At 35.6% G+C, this 17,448-nt stretch overlaps 4 protein-coding genes across 9 annotated transcripts; 1 reads left to right on the top strand and 3 right to left on the bottom strand.

Moving 5' to 3' along the window:
* Nucleotides 1-538: 538 nt before the first annotated feature.
* On the top strand, nucleotides 539-6,532 carry Grip128 (gamma-tubulin complex component 5). Of its 4 annotated transcripts, none has more exons than XM_077416192.1 (15): nucleotides 539-642; nucleotides 1,274-1,400; nucleotides 1,483-1,914; nucleotides 1,986-2,251; nucleotides 2,325-2,496; nucleotides 2,610-2,826; nucleotides 2,896-3,196; nucleotides 3,288-3,472; nucleotides 3,559-3,865; nucleotides 3,945-4,161; nucleotides 4,481-4,772; nucleotides 4,846-5,046; nucleotides 5,192-5,274; nucleotides 5,349-5,508; nucleotides 6,458-6,532. In XM_077416192.1, coding segments are annotated over exons 2-15 (2,907 nt in total). In that variant the 5' UTR covers nucleotides 539-642; nucleotides 1,274-1,328; the 3' UTR covers nucleotides 6,460-6,532. The 4 variants fall into 4 exon arrangements, with proteins under 4 accessions (XP_077272318.1, XP_077272317.1, XP_077272315.1 ...); XM_077416191.1 differs by lacking the exon at nucleotides 6,458-6,532 and adding an exon at nucleotides 5,820-6,248; XM_077416189.1 differs by lacking the exon at nucleotides 6,458-6,532 and having other exon boundaries at nucleotides 5,349-6,248.
* On the bottom strand, nucleotides 6,419-9,591 carry Ragc-d (Ras-related GTP binding C/D). 2 transcript variants are annotated; one of them, XM_077416195.1, is made up of 7 exons: nucleotides 9,316-9,591; nucleotides 8,909-9,069; nucleotides 8,409-8,815; nucleotides 8,193-8,329; nucleotides 7,963-8,105; nucleotides 7,726-7,874; nucleotides 6,419-7,621 (listed from the first exon to the last, which is right to left on the bottom strand). In XM_077416195.1, exons 1-7 carry the CDS (start codon nucleotides 9,316-9,318, stop codon nucleotides 7,422-7,424), a joined length of 1,200 nt encoding a protein of 399 aa, XP_077272321.1. In that variant the 5' UTR covers nucleotides 9,319-9,591; the 3' UTR covers nucleotides 6,419-7,421. The 2 variants fall into 2 exon arrangements, with proteins under 2 accessions (XP_077272321.1, XP_077272319.1); XM_077416193.1 differs by lacking the exon at nucleotides 9,316-9,591 and adding an exon at nucleotides 9,153-9,280.
* A 1,392-nt stretch (nucleotides 9,592-10,983) lies between these two features.
* LOC143902972 (nudC domain-containing protein 1) lies at nucleotides 10,984-13,502 on the bottom strand. The gene is made up of 4 exons (XM_077416254.1): nucleotides 13,245-13,502; nucleotides 12,144-13,122; nucleotides 11,562-11,932; nucleotides 10,984-11,400 (listed from the first exon to the last, which is right to left on the bottom strand). Exons 1-4 carry the CDS (start codon nucleotides 13,357-13,359, stop codon nucleotides 11,201-11,203), a joined length of 1,665 nt encoding a protein of 554 aa, XP_077272380.1. The 5' UTR covers nucleotides 13,360-13,502; the 3' UTR covers nucleotides 10,984-11,200.
* Nucleotides 13,503-14,058: 556 nt separating this feature from the next.
* On the bottom strand, nucleotides 14,059-17,332 carry Pdss2 (Decaprenyl diphosphate synthase subunit 2). 2 transcript variants are annotated; one of them, XM_077416268.1, is made up of 8 exons: nucleotides 17,051-17,332; nucleotides 16,595-16,686; nucleotides 16,023-16,394; nucleotides 15,828-15,953; nucleotides 15,525-15,729; nucleotides 15,150-15,416; nucleotides 14,585-14,740; nucleotides 14,059-14,449 (listed from the first exon to the last, which is right to left on the bottom strand). In XM_077416268.1, exons 3-8 carry the CDS (start codon nucleotides 16,355-16,357, stop codon nucleotides 14,294-14,296), a joined length of 1,245 nt encoding a protein of 414 aa, XP_077272394.1. In that variant the 5' UTR covers nucleotides 16,358-16,394; nucleotides 16,595-16,686; nucleotides 17,051-17,332; the 3' UTR covers nucleotides 14,059-14,293. The 2 variants fall into 2 exon arrangements, with proteins under 2 accessions (XP_077272394.1, XP_077272395.1); XM_077416269.1 differs by lacking the exon at nucleotides 16,595-16,686.
* Between the last annotated feature and the right edge of the window lie 116 nt (nucleotides 17,333-17,448).

Below are 17,448 nucleotides of genomic sequence, written 5' to 3'. Positions count from 1 at the left end.
AACGGTCGGTTTCAGCGCGGCTCGTGAAAATCCAGCTTTGTGGAGGATTCACATTGCGTCCGATCACGTCCGATGTTCGACGTACGACGATCCGACATCCAATAACAGAATTTATTATCAGAGACAAAACTTTCCTATTGGATGTCGGATCGTCGCACGTCGAACATCGGACGCAGTGTGAATCCTCCATTAGACTGCGTTCCCACTATACGCGTCGCGCGTCGCGTCGTCTGTCGTTAACCAATCTAAACATCCCGTCACAAGTAAAGGTGAAATTTCATGGGCAGTGAAAAGCAGCAGCAGATCGTACTAATTGGCTGCAAAATAGAGAAGTTCTCGAGTTTCTAGAACTTCTCTATTTTGTAGCCAATCAGTACGATCTGCTGCTGCTTTTCACTGCCCATGAAATTTCACCTTAATCTAATAAAATAGGATGTTTTGATTGGTTGATTGACACGAGAACTTGTCGGAAATGACGTCATAAAATGAAACGTTTTGATTGGATAACTCATGACGCGGCGTCGTGACGAACGCGCGAAGCGTATAGTGGGAACTGGGCGAACTGGGAACGCAGCCTGTCGAATGTCGATGGTGCCAACGGAAAAAGGAGAAGTCGTCGCGAATAGCTAAATGTTTTTTAAGGTTAGGATATCTATCATCGAACGTTAACAATAAGATGAGACTGATCAGAATTAAACATTTATCCAGAATGAATGTAAATTTTTCAGATTGAATGTTAAATTTAATATCATATATTTTTAATGTAACATTACATTATATATATTTTTTTAATGCTTACTTTAACTCGCAGACCTTCAATTTTGATAAAAATACACGATTTTAAAGATATAATTTAACAATTTTTGTTATAAATTTAATCTCATATTTTTTTAACTTATATTTTTTAGAAAAAGCCATTTTTATTGTATATTTTCCTTTATCTGTCAAACCAACTCTCCGTTTGTATACGTTTTTTTTTCACTCTTGGAGTACAAAATACGTGGGTCTGTCAGATTTGACGCACGTTTTCCCTATTAAAGTATTCAAAAAAATCCGGAAAAATTCACAAAACGTCTGTCTACATTTTAGTTGATAATTTTATAGTCATTTTAACAAACATCGTTTATTTAATATTTTCTGGCAGGCTTGCAAGTTTTACAGTTACGATCAGACATCACTTTAGTTCGGACGCCGTAGACCCACGTATACAGACGGAGGGTTAAAAAGTTGAACTAGATGGTTAGCATAATACAAAAGTTGTTTTTTTTTTTAGCACATGCTGATATGATTTCATATGTATTGCTCAATAATCTTGCGGCAAAGTAAAAATGAGTACTCGGATATTGAATGACATTCATAATGATTTGAAGCAGCTTATAACAGCGCTTACATCGTTTGAGGTATGTGTGAGGTCAAGTTGACATTTGTGACATACACAGGAAACACGGACATCTTACAAGATATGACGCTTTACGTATTCAGGAAGGTGAAGAGGGATTTCGGATATGCGAACGATTTTGTTTATCGAATATTAAACATCATCGCTATCTCTCTATCGATAGTCACGCAACCAACGAGGCGATAAACGCCCTGATCACCAAATTCTCGATCCACGGAAAATATGAAGTCGCTAAAAAGTTTCAAGAGCTGATCGCGTCCTATTTATCGAGTTTTGACTTTGAGCAACACCCGCAGTACGATCTGCAGTGGTCGTTGTTAACGTTCCTATTGGATCTGTCCACTGAAACTCACAAATCCAACTTGGACAGCTTAAAACTCACGCGCGGGGAACACAGTTTTAATGCAGCCACTGGAAACGAGGATAGCGTTACGGAGGAAATAGACTGGGCACAATATTTGAAGGAAGGTCAGGAGACGTTCTTTCGTGCGTATAAGAGCGACGATAGCGAGAGCGTAAGTATTAGCGTGAGATACATTTCGTAAAATTATACGTCGGAACGTTTTCAAGTTTTACATTTGTATAGGAATGGTCCGATTTAACGGAAGAAGAAGGGTCTGATGAAAATTATATTTCTTTGCCGACGCAACGATGTAATACTCAGTTAGATATCGCGCAGTGTCCAGAAGTTTCTGATAGTACGGCAGACAAATTCTCCCTGGCGTTAGTACAAAATCTCGAATCTAGAAAGTGGCTCTTATCAAAGGTTCAAACTGCGTGGTGGAACAATCTAAGATGTCGAAAGTATCCCGTTGTTAAACGATCTTGTGACACCAGCATATGCGACATATGGTACTTTTTTACTTTTTCAGTTAACGTATTTCATGTATGAGTTATATACGTGATATTGTAAATATATTTACAGGCATGAAACGAGTTTATCAGCCTTGTACAAAGTAACTACTCTTAGCGAATATCAAGTGTGCAGAGAATTATTATGGATGTTTTATGTTCAAACGTCAATGGTGGTGTTTCAACAGGACAGTGACGCGAAATTTTCAATATGTTCCGACTTATCTGTACCAAGTTTGACAACTGTGCGTACATCTCTATAGGATCAGCTCTTATCATTCTTAAATATTTTTGTGCGATCCTTTATGTGCACGATTTTATTATTTAAAAAATCATTCTATTTGAATCCTACTTCCAGACTGCTTTTAAGAGTATTCTAACTCCATTCTGCGAGTATTTTTCGATGATATATGATATTGAAAGGTTTGGAGCTGACTTGCAGCCAACTTATAACCAAGACTCAGAACTACAGAGTCCTCCTTTGACCTATGAAGCATATAATGCTGCGCTTAAACAACACCTGTGTGAATTTAAGACTGAAGTGGTTGATATAGAAAAAGATATTATAAAGCAAGGTAAGCTCACATGACTCATTTGTTCATGATCCCATTGTAATCTTATTGCTAAATATTATTTTGTTTTAGAAAATTGCAATACGTTTTTATCTTTATCGGCTAATCTGAGAAGACATTTGAATACTATAAAAATGCTCTACGATATACACCAGAAAGTTATAACTGATTGGAAAGTTAATCCTAATTGGAAATGTGCATCTCGACTATTATCATCCTTGTATTATGAAATGCAAAATTCTCATAGTCGAGAAAGAACAAATATTTGTATAAATTTGTACCTATGTAGTCTTAGCGTTTATCTTAATATAATTGATACATGGCTGAGTGAAGGACGATTAGAGGATTGGCGAGATGAATTTATAATTGTGAGGTACAAGTGAAAAATAAAAAAATTAGACGTAAACGTCTAATTTACTATATATATTTACATGCCTATATTTAATTGTTTAATTATTGTATAGGGTCAGAGAGAATGAAAATGAACAACGTGAAAAATTTACGATTCGATTGTCCGATAATATTTGCTTGACAGATCCTATTATGCAATTCTTGTTGCAAAAAGTGCAACATATGGGTCACAGCATTGAATTACTCGTTTCCTTGGATCGAATTGCCGACATATGGAGGATGGATAATGAGTACAATGGTCTCTGACTATGACAGACGTCTTTATATCATTCTTTTACGTTGCAAACTTATATCTCCGTATAACGCATAATACGTGTATTCCAGACATAAGGATTTCATTAAACATTGAATTACAAAATAAATTGTTATCAGAAATATCTAAATATAGTCCATCAGTGGAGGAGACAGATACCGCGCCGCAAATAGATGAAATACTTTTACAAGAGTATGATGCCGATATTGAAACGAATATAATACAACAATTATCAACTTTGCATAATCCATTTCTCATGAAAGCTATGGAAGACTACATGCCATGTGAATTATATAAAAACGATACGGTGGATGCTCGTGTGCATAGTACTCACACGTCTAAAACGAAGCAAGGCCAACGACATACGTTGTATCAAGAGTATATGTCTATATTTACAAAAAATTATTAATATATTAGGGTACGTTATACATTAAGACTAACATATATTCTCTTGTAGACTACAAAAGATAAGATATATATTGCCGATGCAAAACATTTTGGAGAATACATTGTCTGAGATTTTAATATTACGCTATAACAGCGCTAGCAAATTAGTAAAAAATATTATGATTGAGGAATATAAGCTGCAAACACATTTGAAGCTATTGAGGCTTGTTTATATGATGGAAGCTGGACACGTTATGAATAAGTTCTATCAAATCTTGTTTCACGAGGTAAAAGGAGAAATAAATTAAACCTTAACACGTTGACTGCCAAACACGAGTTAACTCGTACTGGCCTGACTTGCACGTAACGCGCAGTTATGAGGAAAATCATAGGAAATACTTAATAAAATTGACAGTGAGCTTCTGGGGTAAGAATGAAAACGTAACCGTGACGTCAAAACACGGAAAATTTATTCACAAAAAAAATATTTGATTCTCAAATACATAAAAAAAAGTGTAAGGGAACCTTTTCCCAAATATGACTTGGCAGTCAACGTCGTAAAATCGTAGTAATATTCCTTTGTGATATAACACGTATCTATTCTAGATTGAAAATAACCAAATGTGGGCTAATTCGTATTTTCTGTCGTGTATTCTTGAAGAGGTATTTTCCCAATCGTGGCCGGATACAAGTTCTCGTTGGTCTATTACAGTTCACGGCAATATCAGTACTCGTCAAGTGTTACAAGCTGTAAATAGTATAACGCTGCATTATACAGTAGAATGGCCTATAAGTATCGTGTTAACTAAGAAAGTTTTAGAAAAGTACAATGAGATATTCAGATTTCAACTAAAATTGAAGTGGGCTTTGTGGACGTTAAATAATTTAAGGTTTTATAGTAAGTAACGACGACGACGCGCGTTAAGATATATTTTTACAACATGTTTATATCGTTTCGTTACTTTTTTCAGATCTAGAGGGTTCTAGGTCGCCGTGTACAAGAGACAGCGTAGAACAGTTCCACATAAGGCGCCTCGAGAGTTTAAGATTTTGGCTGCTGCACGCGATAGGATCTATACATACATACTTGTCTGGCCAAGTATTACAGAGTCTAGGTTTTATACTGGAAAAGGTTCTAGCTCAGGCAGATAGTCTCGATACTATTATATCAGGTAACGCGTGCGATAACGTATCTTCAAGGAAAAGAACGTCTCACATACATATCTTCGTGTGTGACTGTGAAATATAAAGTTTCCTTTCAAGATATTGGATGGAATACTCATGATAATTTTAACAAACGTAAGCAATTATTTTCAGTGCATAATGAATACTTGAACAAAGTTCACGAACATTGCTTATTAACAGAGGAATTTAAAGATTTAATAACAACTATAAATAACGTACGTATATCTATTAGATGACGGTGAAATGTCACGTTATAGAATTTACTTATTACTCACGTATTATGTTTCAGATGATCGAAATGTGTATTCACGTACGAGATCGATGGTCACGCAAAAAATTATTGTTAGCCGCTACAGAATTAGACGTAATGGAGCACAGTTACATAAAGTATCATACATATCTTGCCTTAGCTTTGCACAATGCGGTACAACATAAGGATGCAGATTATTGTAAGTTTTACACGTTATTAGCGGTACTTAACGTATTTCAGTACAGTTCGCCGCACGTCTGCAGTTCACGCGATCGTTCATAAATATTGTCAAAACTATCCGTAGAACGTTAAAAACAAAAAAATGTTCAATTATTTTTTAAACGTAGTCCGTGAAAGATATGTCATTAGTGTGATTAATATATATTGACATGTCAACGCCTGAATATATTTGCTATATACTGAAAAAATATTAACTAATAGATGTTAAATTGTTGCATGATGAATTAACAGTCGTGCTTTTCTGACATTTCCCCCTTGCTTTATTTACAGTGACTGCCTTAAGTTCAGCCTTTAATTGCAGTATGCCATGTGCTTAATTTTATATTAATAGACTGTCAACTCGTACCGATTTAACAATATTATCAGTGTGCATTCTGATCTTTCCATTTGGGATTAACAACGACATCAATCCCATCTCATTTACATCAATCTCATTACTTAATACTACAAAAGTATACATGTAGTATTTAGCCGTTATTCTACTAGATCATTATATCGTTATCTCGTTTGTGATTAATATAAATTATAATTTTTTATACTAATACGTATTTTTTAGATAAACTCGTTACGCAAAGATCTGTAATATTTACAACATAGAATATTATGTACTAATTTTTTTCAAATACGTGTTCCCGTATGTATACGTGAGAGAAAAATATGTTACTTTATTTTTTATAGAATAAAAATTGTTTAAACGTACATCAATCACTTTTCTACCACTACGTACGATTATCAGTATAATTGTTACATTGTTACCCAATGTGTCAACCTCCATATCCTGTTTCCTATTCGATCCCTTCCAGATAAATTGATGCCAGCATCTGCAGCCTACATCGATAATAAATCATTCGAAGATAGTAATAAATTCATTAATCTTATTACCGACCTCAGTCGTACTTTATTGACAGAAATCGCACACCAGAGTTTGCCACCGTCAGGCATCCCCCTACCAATCCCAAAATTAATTTACGAAAGGACTTGGCAAATAAGGTAAAAAAAATGTGACTGACGTATGCTACAGATTTTTCAGTTAAAAAGTGTGCATTTACTAACTTTTTAAAATTTTAGTCCAGAATCATTGCTACCTGTTGAAGTGTCCTTAAACGAGTATGAACAAATCTTTTCTTACATGCGCTGGTATCAATATGAGGAACAATTCTTTGTTCTAAATTCATCGTCATGCGTTTTACACGAGATAAAAGATATCGTCACTAATTCGTAACATCGTAAGGAATATTTTAAGTAAATACATACAAAAATAGAAATATATTCGATAATGTTATTCCACATACAATAAAATCGCGATTTCTACATTATAACCCAATAAAATTTATACAATTATTGAGATTTAAAAATTACAAATGTGTATATATAACTTTAGATTCCAAAGAAGGAGAATGTAAATATGGTAGTACATGTGAAACATGTAGATATAGATTCAAATCCACCCACACACACACACACACACACACATACTGCCATATATTTCATTAAGATACATAAAGAAAGCAATAACTGATAACATAGATGTGTTCCAATACTCTATGTATAATAACAAATACCAATTATAAAAGTTTCGCTATAGTAATTTGGGGTTACAGTTTTAAAATACGAAATCATAATTATATGTTTGGTAACATGATTATGATAACTTATACATGTACAACTAGAAAGTTATTTCTTGGTATGAAAGATATATTTCATGTTTAATAATATATTGTAAAAAGTATAGTATATATTAAGGGGAGGAAAAGATGTGTTTGCAACATACATATTTGCAAAGAGATTTCCAAATAAGTAATAATGAACGTAATATCAAGATCTGTTCTATTACATTCGCCTGATAAGTTCTATACAGATTGCACATTAAAGTTAACTCTGCGCGATTACAACAGTACCGTTTTGTCCAATGGCTCCAGTTTGCGACACCGTGGGAACATTTGACGTTTCATTCGTGCTAACAGGGGAGGATGAGTGCGTGTTCGCATTTGTTGCAGCTAACGCTTTGTTTCGTAATTCGAACACTTGCTGTATCGCCTTGCGGAAACAAAGGAAGTTATAGTCGATCACACCTGTAAATTAGAAAGAGAAACAAAAATAATGATGCACGCCGTGCGCGTTATTATGTGAAAACACTTTTTTTTTAAATATATAATATCAAAATAATTCTTTTTACCTTGTCTATCGAAATTATCCTCTCGTAAGATGCAGACTAACGCTAAAAATTTATTCACTTCGCGCAAGTACAGGATTGTACCATTATTTAATTTAATTAAACTGGAACTTTGGTTGTCGAATGCAGCAGCTTCTAAATCCTCTCTCAATCTGGAGCAGATATAAATATAAAGGGAAATACAAATAGTATGTTAAATATATATACACATATATGCACGCAGAATATACGCGTACTTACCCATATATGCAAGATACGTCAATAACAACATCAATCATATCACAACATAGTTCATAACTTTGCATATCAACAGGTGAGCTATCCGTTGCTATATATATTTTTGAGACAACATCAAACAGGAATGCCTTCTCAATTGCTGAATTCTGTGAGTATACGATATATATATTTTTAATATTATAGACTTTTCACATTATAACAAAAAAAGAGGACAGGACAAACGTTATCTTTACCGATATGAGTATATTGAGTAAATTTTCTAAAGTAGGCAGCTGTGGTATTAACTTTTGAACAACTTTGCTAAATGCTTCAAATATACTATGATCATATATCGAGGTCAAATGAAAACTCAAATGTATTTGATCGCATCCTAGAAGAAATACGTAAAGTAAGTAAGACGCAGCGTTTATCTCCTTACGCCAACTCTTATCTCAAAAACTTTTCTTTACCAGCGTCTGCTAAATCATCGTTGGCCCTCGTGTGTATATCTCTTTGCGTTTCCATTTTACAGTCGTCCGACAATCCGTCCACCTTATGGATAAAAACTTCAAACTTGATGGCCTGATTGACCTTGTTCGCCTTTGTGACTGTTGCATGGAGTTTATTAAGAGCTTCCATGTAATCGTCCTGGGCATCTATCACAAACACTAATGCTCCGCAACCACCAAATATCATATCACTGTCAAAGGTAGGATCGAAGAAGTCGATTTGTCCAGGAAAATCCCATATTTGAAATTGTACAAAGCTTGAGTTGCTTATATCGTCTTTAATTATTTTATTTGTACTTTCCAAGAATAGCGTCTCGTTCGGTGACATCTTGTGGAATACCACCTTTTGTATCGACGATTTGCCGCTACTAAAGAACGAAAGAAAAAGACATCAGAGGGATAAGCCGTGGTCTAACAACGTTGCAGACGGTCGTCTTGCCACAAAAAACTCTTAATCCTACCGTCTCAGACCCATCAGAAGTATTCTAGGCTTCTGTTCTCCGGCTAATGGATCCACAGATCCATCGGTTTCACCGTCAAACGGCGCATACCCAAAATCCTTTGGGAAAGAACCACTTTGATAATGGTCGTCATAACCACTTTGATAATGATCGTCATCATCCTAGAACAGCATGGAAGAAACACCATAAAAAAATTAAAATTTATATGACACATATATATAATTAGAAACGTCATTATCGTTACGTCCAAGATGTCATACGTCACTCCCACGTGCGTCCAACTAATTAAAATATTCACTAGTGCGAGAAAGGTTACATATTTTTTTATATCAGCAACACGCTTAATTACTGCCATTTCCTCGATCAAAATTCGAACAGAAGCAAGTTCGTGTTCACCACCCACTTACCATGTTCGTGAGGTTAAGTAATTTTTATGGCAAGATCCTAGCCGTCCTCCGACCCTCCCGAAGGATTACAAATCCGAAAAACGTCGCGGTGCCACACCGTATCCGTTCGACCGCGACTTACATATAATGGAAAATTATGTAGGGTACAAAAGTTTAATACAATATCCAGTATCTTTGTTTACAATTGGAGCAGTTGGGTGTGTGTGATGATTACTTAAGGGTGCCTCTCCATGCAAGACGGACGCTCGGAATCATTCTGCGTGGTTAGTCCCATGAGGCTATTGGTTAGATTCCGAGCGTCCGTCCTGCATGGGGAGGCACCCTAATGGAGAATTCACACTGCGTCCGATGTTCGACGTACGACGATCCGACATCCAATAGGAAATTTTTGTCTCTAATAATAAATTCTGTTCGTGGATGTCGGATCGTCGTACGTCGAACATCGGACGTGATCGGACGCAATGTGAATCCTCCATAACAGTGCTCGTTTGATAGTTTTGATACAGCCATGTATCAATCGGTGCTCTGATTGGTCCCTTGTCAGAGCGGTGCCCGTACGTTACTAGAGATCCGATAGCGTTTTTTCTTGGCTGCACTACCGCCCTGCACTGCCCTGCACTACCCACGAGCGTTGCACTAGTGTTGCACTATGCACTAGTGGGCGATAGTGCAGCCAAGAAAAAACGCTATTTTTATTAAGGTGCGAATTCATGGGACGCTCGTTTCAGCGTATCGCGAAATCACGTGATTTTGACGCTAGCGTCAAGCAAAGAAAGCTGGATTTTCTCAGCTTTAAACGTCAAAGCCAAAGCAGCGCGAAGACGCCGAAATTTTGACGCTGTTTTCCTTTTCATGAATTTCAATTGACGCCGGCGTCGTGTGGTCATGCGACCTTCTTTCCGCTGAAAATGAGCGTCGAGCGTCAGCATGAAAAGGCACCTTTTCCTTTATGGAGGCGTCACACTGCGTCCGATGTTCGACGTACGACGATCCGACATCCAATAGGAAATTTTTGTCTCTAATAATAAATTCTGTTCGTGGATGTCGGATCGTCGTACGTCGAACATCGGACGTGATCGGACGCACGGTGACGCCTCCATCAGGGGCACGTTCACCAACCACGGTTAGCTTAACCGACGGTTAAAGTTAGCAGACGTGACCAATGGAGTATTTTCCCTTGGGATTACGGACAGCACAATAAATACTTGATTGGGATTGGTCGATTTTCTTACGCTTACGTTTTACGTCCTTACGCGATTTTTTTATGTGTGAAGGCCTTTATAGAGCTTTATAAAAACCAAAGATCGGACAGATGTGCCGTCATGGAGTGAAACCGGATGTGACGTTTTTGATGGCGGTTTATTTTGATTGTTGACGAAATATCAGAGCTCGAAAAAAAACCGGATAATCGGGTACTCGGATAATACCCGGGTATGTTTCCCTTTCGAATAGATTCTTAATAAGATTTTATTAATTCCAAACGCGGGCCTCAGGCGTATGATAGGAACGCAATACGTCATCGCCGACACGTCAAATGTACCAGAAACACTACATTTTCATACTAAAATGCTATATTAGTACTTAAATATGATTGAAACCAGCATTTAATCTGCGTTGTGGATAAAAAAAAAAAAATCTAAGCAGAGATGAATAAATAGTACAAATATATTGCGTATTACTAACATTTTTTTGCAAAGAAACTTTTAACATTTACACATGTCAAATTAGAGATAGAATAAATAAATGATATAAATGCAACGTATTAATTCGTTGTATACCCGACAAAAAACGTATGTAATACGTACTCCTACAAATAGCTATACATGATTTAAAAAATATGTTTATTGTTTATCCATTCCAGTGATACGTGCGGACAGCACACGTATCACGTACGGATGTGTAAACGATATAATTTATCTTTCGAAAGTACAATTAAGCATTCGTTTGTAGCAACGACACCCATAATGGGGGAAGCTTGGCAATCGAGATCTATGATTCTTTGTTTGGCGGACTTTGCTCCGTCATCAGGCCTCTCGTACAAGAACACGTGTCTCGTGTGTTCAACTATAGCTATGTACGAACCATCTGTGGCAAAAAGCATATATAATTACGGTAATATTACTAAATAAAATTAATATAATATTATATTAATTTTATAAACGTAATCGAGTTATTACTGTTATGTATAGTTATTATTGTTTATTAAATCAGAGAAATATCTTCGAAAAATATCTCTGCTGCCTTACCAATCGGAGACACGCAAAACTTTTTATTGGTCTTGCTAGCTTCGACGTAGCCAAATCCAGGAAAGCTGCGAACGTGTCTTAGGTTCCACTGAGCATCCGTGTTTCCATCGTCCATTTCCCAAATGCAGGCGTCGTGATCATATCTTAGGCACACCGTTTGCCCATGATTTCTTTTATACGTGAACAACACGTGATTGTTGCTCCCTAATCTAGCTAGATGTGTGGTCGCCCGCGTGAGAAGATTAATCCTTTGTAAAAAGTTATCTTTTCCCTCGAGATCGCATTCTTCTAATTGTTCAGCATTGAATCCCACACAAGGTTGATCCCCGCCAGCACTATTACTTTGTTGGTCTGTACATAAATGTGCTAGCCTGTATAAATGGATATATTATACATATAGTGTTGCGAGTACGTATGCGAATATAATGAAATATAATAATGAATTAAAATAATTAAATGTATGAAAAGTTAAGTGTAAAATTAATATTATTAAAGTAAAGCTGAGTTTAAAACATGAGTATATATATATATATATATATATATATATATGTAGCACGTTCATAACAAATCCTAAAAAAGTACCTCGCATGAATTTCTGCAGCAAGAGCTTCATTGGGTAAACATTCGCCTCCTGTATCACCTTTAATTAATTCGCTCCACATTAATCCATTTTCACATTTGCTCAGATCGATTTGTAACGTATCTTCTTTGTGCCTCCAAGTTGCCATATTTTCCTCCAATCTATGTTGACATTCTCCTTGTATTAATATTTCATTGTCTATCGTAACAGACAGTTTTAATGGGTTAACGCTTATTTTGGGTCGTTTATCGCTATGCTGTTTCGGTATTTTAATCCAAACGGTGAGCGATTCCTCATCTTGTGACCAATAGTACTTTGGAATTTTTATTTGCGAACTAACACTTGGCTGTTCTATTTTGGTTTTAGATTCTTGCGTACTTTCACTCTCAAAACCAATATTATCTTGACAAATGGAATGCAAATAATCACCATTTTCTTCCACATAGGCATAGTCCACGGTACCTTGTACTTTCAGTATCTGTTTATCTATATCATAAACTTTCGTTATTTCATTTTCCACACATAAGCCATATGACAGTACGACAAGCTGCGTATATTTCTTCTGATTATCCGCTGCAACAATAGTGCACATGGTTACGATAATTTTAGAGCTATTTTCTATGTATTGGATATTCATGATGATTCCAGATTTTTCAGGACTCATTAGAAACACCTTCCTATTTTCCCCAGTATATCCTATCAATATGTGCAGCTTTTCAGCACCATCGGAAATCGCCACAATATTATTTGAGGTAAATCCGATCGATGGATTATATGTTCGTTTCGATGACTGTGTATCTTCATATACGTTATATACTTGATTCAAAGAACCATCTTTATCCAGACGCCAAACGGCCAAAGTTTCATCAATAAACCAACACGACATGTCATAAACGTTGTTAAATAAATGATTATGAAAAGCGAAAAGTCTTGCTTCCAACCAGGATTCTTGCGTATGATTTGGCTCTAATCTGTATACGTCTGAAATATTTTTCTGTTAAAAGATCTCTTTTGTTGTCTATACTCTTTGATTGTATGCCAGAGACACACACACATATAGTTATATGTATAACATTTTACAATACAAATATGTATGTACTTACGATTCCTTAATTTGTTTTCAGAACGTATGGGAACAACCTCATTAAAAAATTGATACTTTTCAAAAGACGAGTTGATCAAACTTTTATTAGGACGTAACTCGATTATTTCTGTCATCGTTTTTTATATTAATATAAAATAATATCAGGAAAAGATATTTCATTTGATGGAAAATAATTTTTAGTTGAAGTGGTTTCCATGGGGACTTATGTCATGGTATAGACAGTAGTGACAGAGTGAACGTTTTTATGGCTCCTGCCTCCTGCACACGGAACGCGGAAACACTTGCCGCGCGGTGAAACGCGCGTAGCCAATAAACTTCTTGTTCTTACGGAAAAGTGACACGTTGATTGCATTTCTTTATGCCCGGTGTCCACGATGAAAGAACTGTGTCCAAGTTTCGATTTAAGCCAATCAACTTGCAGCTCTTACAGAAAAGCAGCAGTTTCATTGGCTTAAACCGAAACTTGGACACAGTTCTTGCATCGTGGACACCCGGCATTAAAGCCCGGTGTCCACGATCCATTAGCCCCTTGCACACGGCCAGGCAACAGGCACGAGGAACAGTGAATAGAAATCAGAAATCATGTATAAATGCAGAATAAACAGTGACATATACTACGTTTACGCGAGCGTTACTTCTGTAGTAACTTACGATAATTTACCCGTTTACGCGGAGTAACGTATCGTAAGTTACTACAAACGCCCGTTTACGCGAAGGACGTCGCGTAAATTACTACAAAAGTAACGCTCGCGTAAACGTAGTATATGTCACTGTTTATTATGATATAAGTATATGAAAAACAAACATTTTAATATCAAAATATCTCATTTCTATATAAAAATACATTTAAATATTTATAATAATATACGACTTATATAATAAATATTTTATACGATAATATATAAACTTAACTTTTACTTTTTACGTTCTCCTAATCCATCTTAAATGTTTTTCCTACGTAATTTTGTTTATATATACAATATGTAAAATATATAACTCAAAAATTGTTCACTGAGCAATAAAATAAACAATAAACAACATTTTTTGTTAAAAGTCACCTATGGCAACAATAATATTGGATAACGCCTTTCTGGCATCACTTTCCTTAAACACACTTAAGATTTCCATTGCCTTTTGCGAGTGCTCCTTCACGAGCTCTTTAGTTAATCCAATGCCTGGACCAGCTGCGACACGTTCAAGCACCTATATATATAGAACGTTATTCATTTAATCAACATTAATCAACACTTCAGTTGAACATATGATAAAGAGAGCTATTAATTTAATTATTCACAAATTTTATTAAATAAATTTTATTTAAAAAAACTTTTTTAAAACCTTTAAATACGCGACATTCTCAACTGACTCCAATCCTTTATCGAGCTCTATCAAAATTGATGGGTCATGTTCAACGTGAAACATAATTGGAGCTGCACATAAGTTATGTAAAATTCCCTTATCTTTGTTGATGCATAAACCCAAGTCCAAGGAAGCCTGTAAAAATGTATCGCAAAATAATTTTATAAATATTTAAAAAAAAAATTGTAGAAATAATATTAAGCAAATAAAGAAAGTATTTACTTAAATAACACAACAAAATAAATATAATGGCATGAAAAAGAAGTAAAATCAAAATATTATTCCAAGTATATTTATTAGACTAAATAATATTTACGCAAAATAATTTTATAAATAATATTAGACAACGAAAGAAAATATTTATTTAAAAAACACAAAAAATAAATATAATGGCATAAAAAAGAAGTAAAATCAAAATATTATTCCAAGTATTTAATTGTAACAAGATATATTATTGGAATTTTACAAAATTATTGCAAAAATTATATAAACTTAATATATATTTTAATTAAAATCATGCCTTTTTTAGAAAGAGATATGTTACCTGCCAAGCTAAAGCTAAGTGTTTGCCAAACTCGTAACCTTTCTCTTCTATTTCTTTGCTATGACCAGCTATTTTTAATGTACTTTGGCAACTTTTTCCGAGCAACGATCCAGCCCCGTAAGTGTTTAAAAGGGTCCATTCCTTCAATGCGTAGCCTGTACGATCCTCAGGTGGTATCGACGGTATAGGAAAGTTTTGATTATCCCTGCGTGCTACAAATTCTGCTTGACACAAATCTCTTAATGCAGACGATATTAATAGTACAAGCTGAAAAATTTTTTTTTAAATTACAAGCATCTTAACGTTAAAAACAATATTCCCGTTTTCTTGCAATAACGTAACAGCCGAACGAAGACAAATAGCAAGTACACTTACATCTTGATTTTTGAGAGCTGCTAATTCGGTGCAACAATTGCTAAGCAAGTAATCGCCACACAACAATGCCATTTTATTGCCGAAAGTTATATTGTTCACGTCTGAAGATTCCAGAGATCCTGTATCTGTATTTATGTTTACCAGCCCTCTGTGTATCAAGTTGCTAGTGCGTATCATCTCTGTTATTTCTGCCAATGCCCTTTGACTGAAATATAGTTTGCCGCGTTACGTCATTGTTTTTTGCTTCAGTATATATTTTTCATCGTGTCGGTGTGGGCGTTTAACGTTTTATGTATAGCGTACCTGTGTAATACTCCTGCAGCTTTATCCTCTTCTATCGATTTTGCATTCAAGTGACCAGCAGCTTTGGAAATTAACAGCAAGATGAGACCAAATGCCTGCGTATTACGTCCATTATAAATAATGGTCCTGTTGTGAAAAAAAAGATATACAACGAAAGCTTCTACGTCTTAGGAAAGCATCATTACGATACGTTACTTTGCTGTTTTCAATACGGGATGATTCGATCCAACCAGCTTCCTCAAGTGCAACGCAACATTGGCAATCTCGTCGCTCAACAACCATCTTAAACTTAAGAAGGATGTTGGATATCCAACGATCTTCTCTGCCTCTGACATAGTTTTATTCCAGTCCGTCTTTTGACTCACCGCCACCTTGTTCTCAGCTTGCGTAACATTACTAAAGTAAAATCTATCTTGCGCAGAAATACAAACTGTTCTGTGAGTTTGGAAAGTTTTATGTGCGTTCCATAGAACGGTAATCACAGTACTGCTTCTTTTCCAAATCCTGTACACAGCTGTATTCGCAGACATTGTCCAGCTTATTTTTCGAACTACTGTAGATAATATTCTAAAAAAATATTATGACACGTGATCAGAATTGTTGACACGTAAGTATAGGCATAAGTTTAGCTTAATTCCGTGCTCTCTATTGTCAAGACAGTAATAAAAATTATTTAATATAAACCGAACGAAAACAGAACGAAAGCGTGCCAAACATAACACTAAACTGGCATGACGTTAAATATAATGTAGTTGGAAACTACATGCCTATACTCGAGGACTAACAGAAGAGGTATGCGACGCCGTAAAACTTTCTCTTCTGACCTAACTTTCCAAAATTTCTCGGACGCTCATATCGCCTATATTTAGAAAGAAATATATTATTTTACGTTAAAAACTTGTACTAAAAGCACCTAAAAATGAATTAATCTAACATTTATAAAATATTTCCTTAAACAAATTTCTTGTGTCAACATAAAATTATGTTTATTCACAAAAATTCCTTAAAATGCGGGTCTCTTATCTTCATAGCCAAATTCAAAAAGAGAGGCTGAATAATACGTCAAAAAAAAAAAAAAAAAAAAAAAAAAGATCTAATTAAATCTCTTGCAACATTTGCAAGAAATGTAAAAATAGGTCAAATATGTTATCCAGGGGCACGTAAAAGTTAACGGCAATGCAATAAGAACGAATTTTTTTCGTGGCACTCATTAAGGCACTTACCAATCGGTCGGACGGATTAAATTAAAGGAATATCGTGAACAGCTTGACGATTATTCCAGATTATTCAAATCGTATTGTGAATCTCTAGAATGTCACACTCTACGTTGCGCGTATGACACTTATGAGCATCGACCGTAGCGTTTTGAAGACGGCCACGCGTATTACTTCCACCATGGTGCGGCTGTGCCGGTGTTGCCGGAACTACCGGAAGTTAGTAGGAAAATGGCGGAGCCAATCACAATCGGGCAACGGTATCTGCCCATGCCCAACTCCCTTTATAGGAACCTTAGGTGGCCGCGCTCTCATGGAGGATTCACACTGCGTCCGATGTTCGACGTACGACAATCCGACATCCAATAGGAAATCTTTGTCTCTAATAATAAATTCTGTTATTGGAT

Source organism: Temnothorax americanus, unplaced genomic scaffold, assembly GCF_048541705.1.
Source record: "Temnothorax americanus isolate GAGA-0224 unplaced genomic scaffold, ASM4854170v1 Scaffold42, whole genome shotgun sequence".
Classification (NCBI taxonomy): Eukaryota; Metazoa; Arthropoda; class Insecta; order Hymenoptera; family Formicidae; genus Temnothorax; species Temnothorax americanus.
Note: the sequence above shows the minus strand (reverse complement) of the source record. Positions and strands in the feature narration are given on the sequence as shown.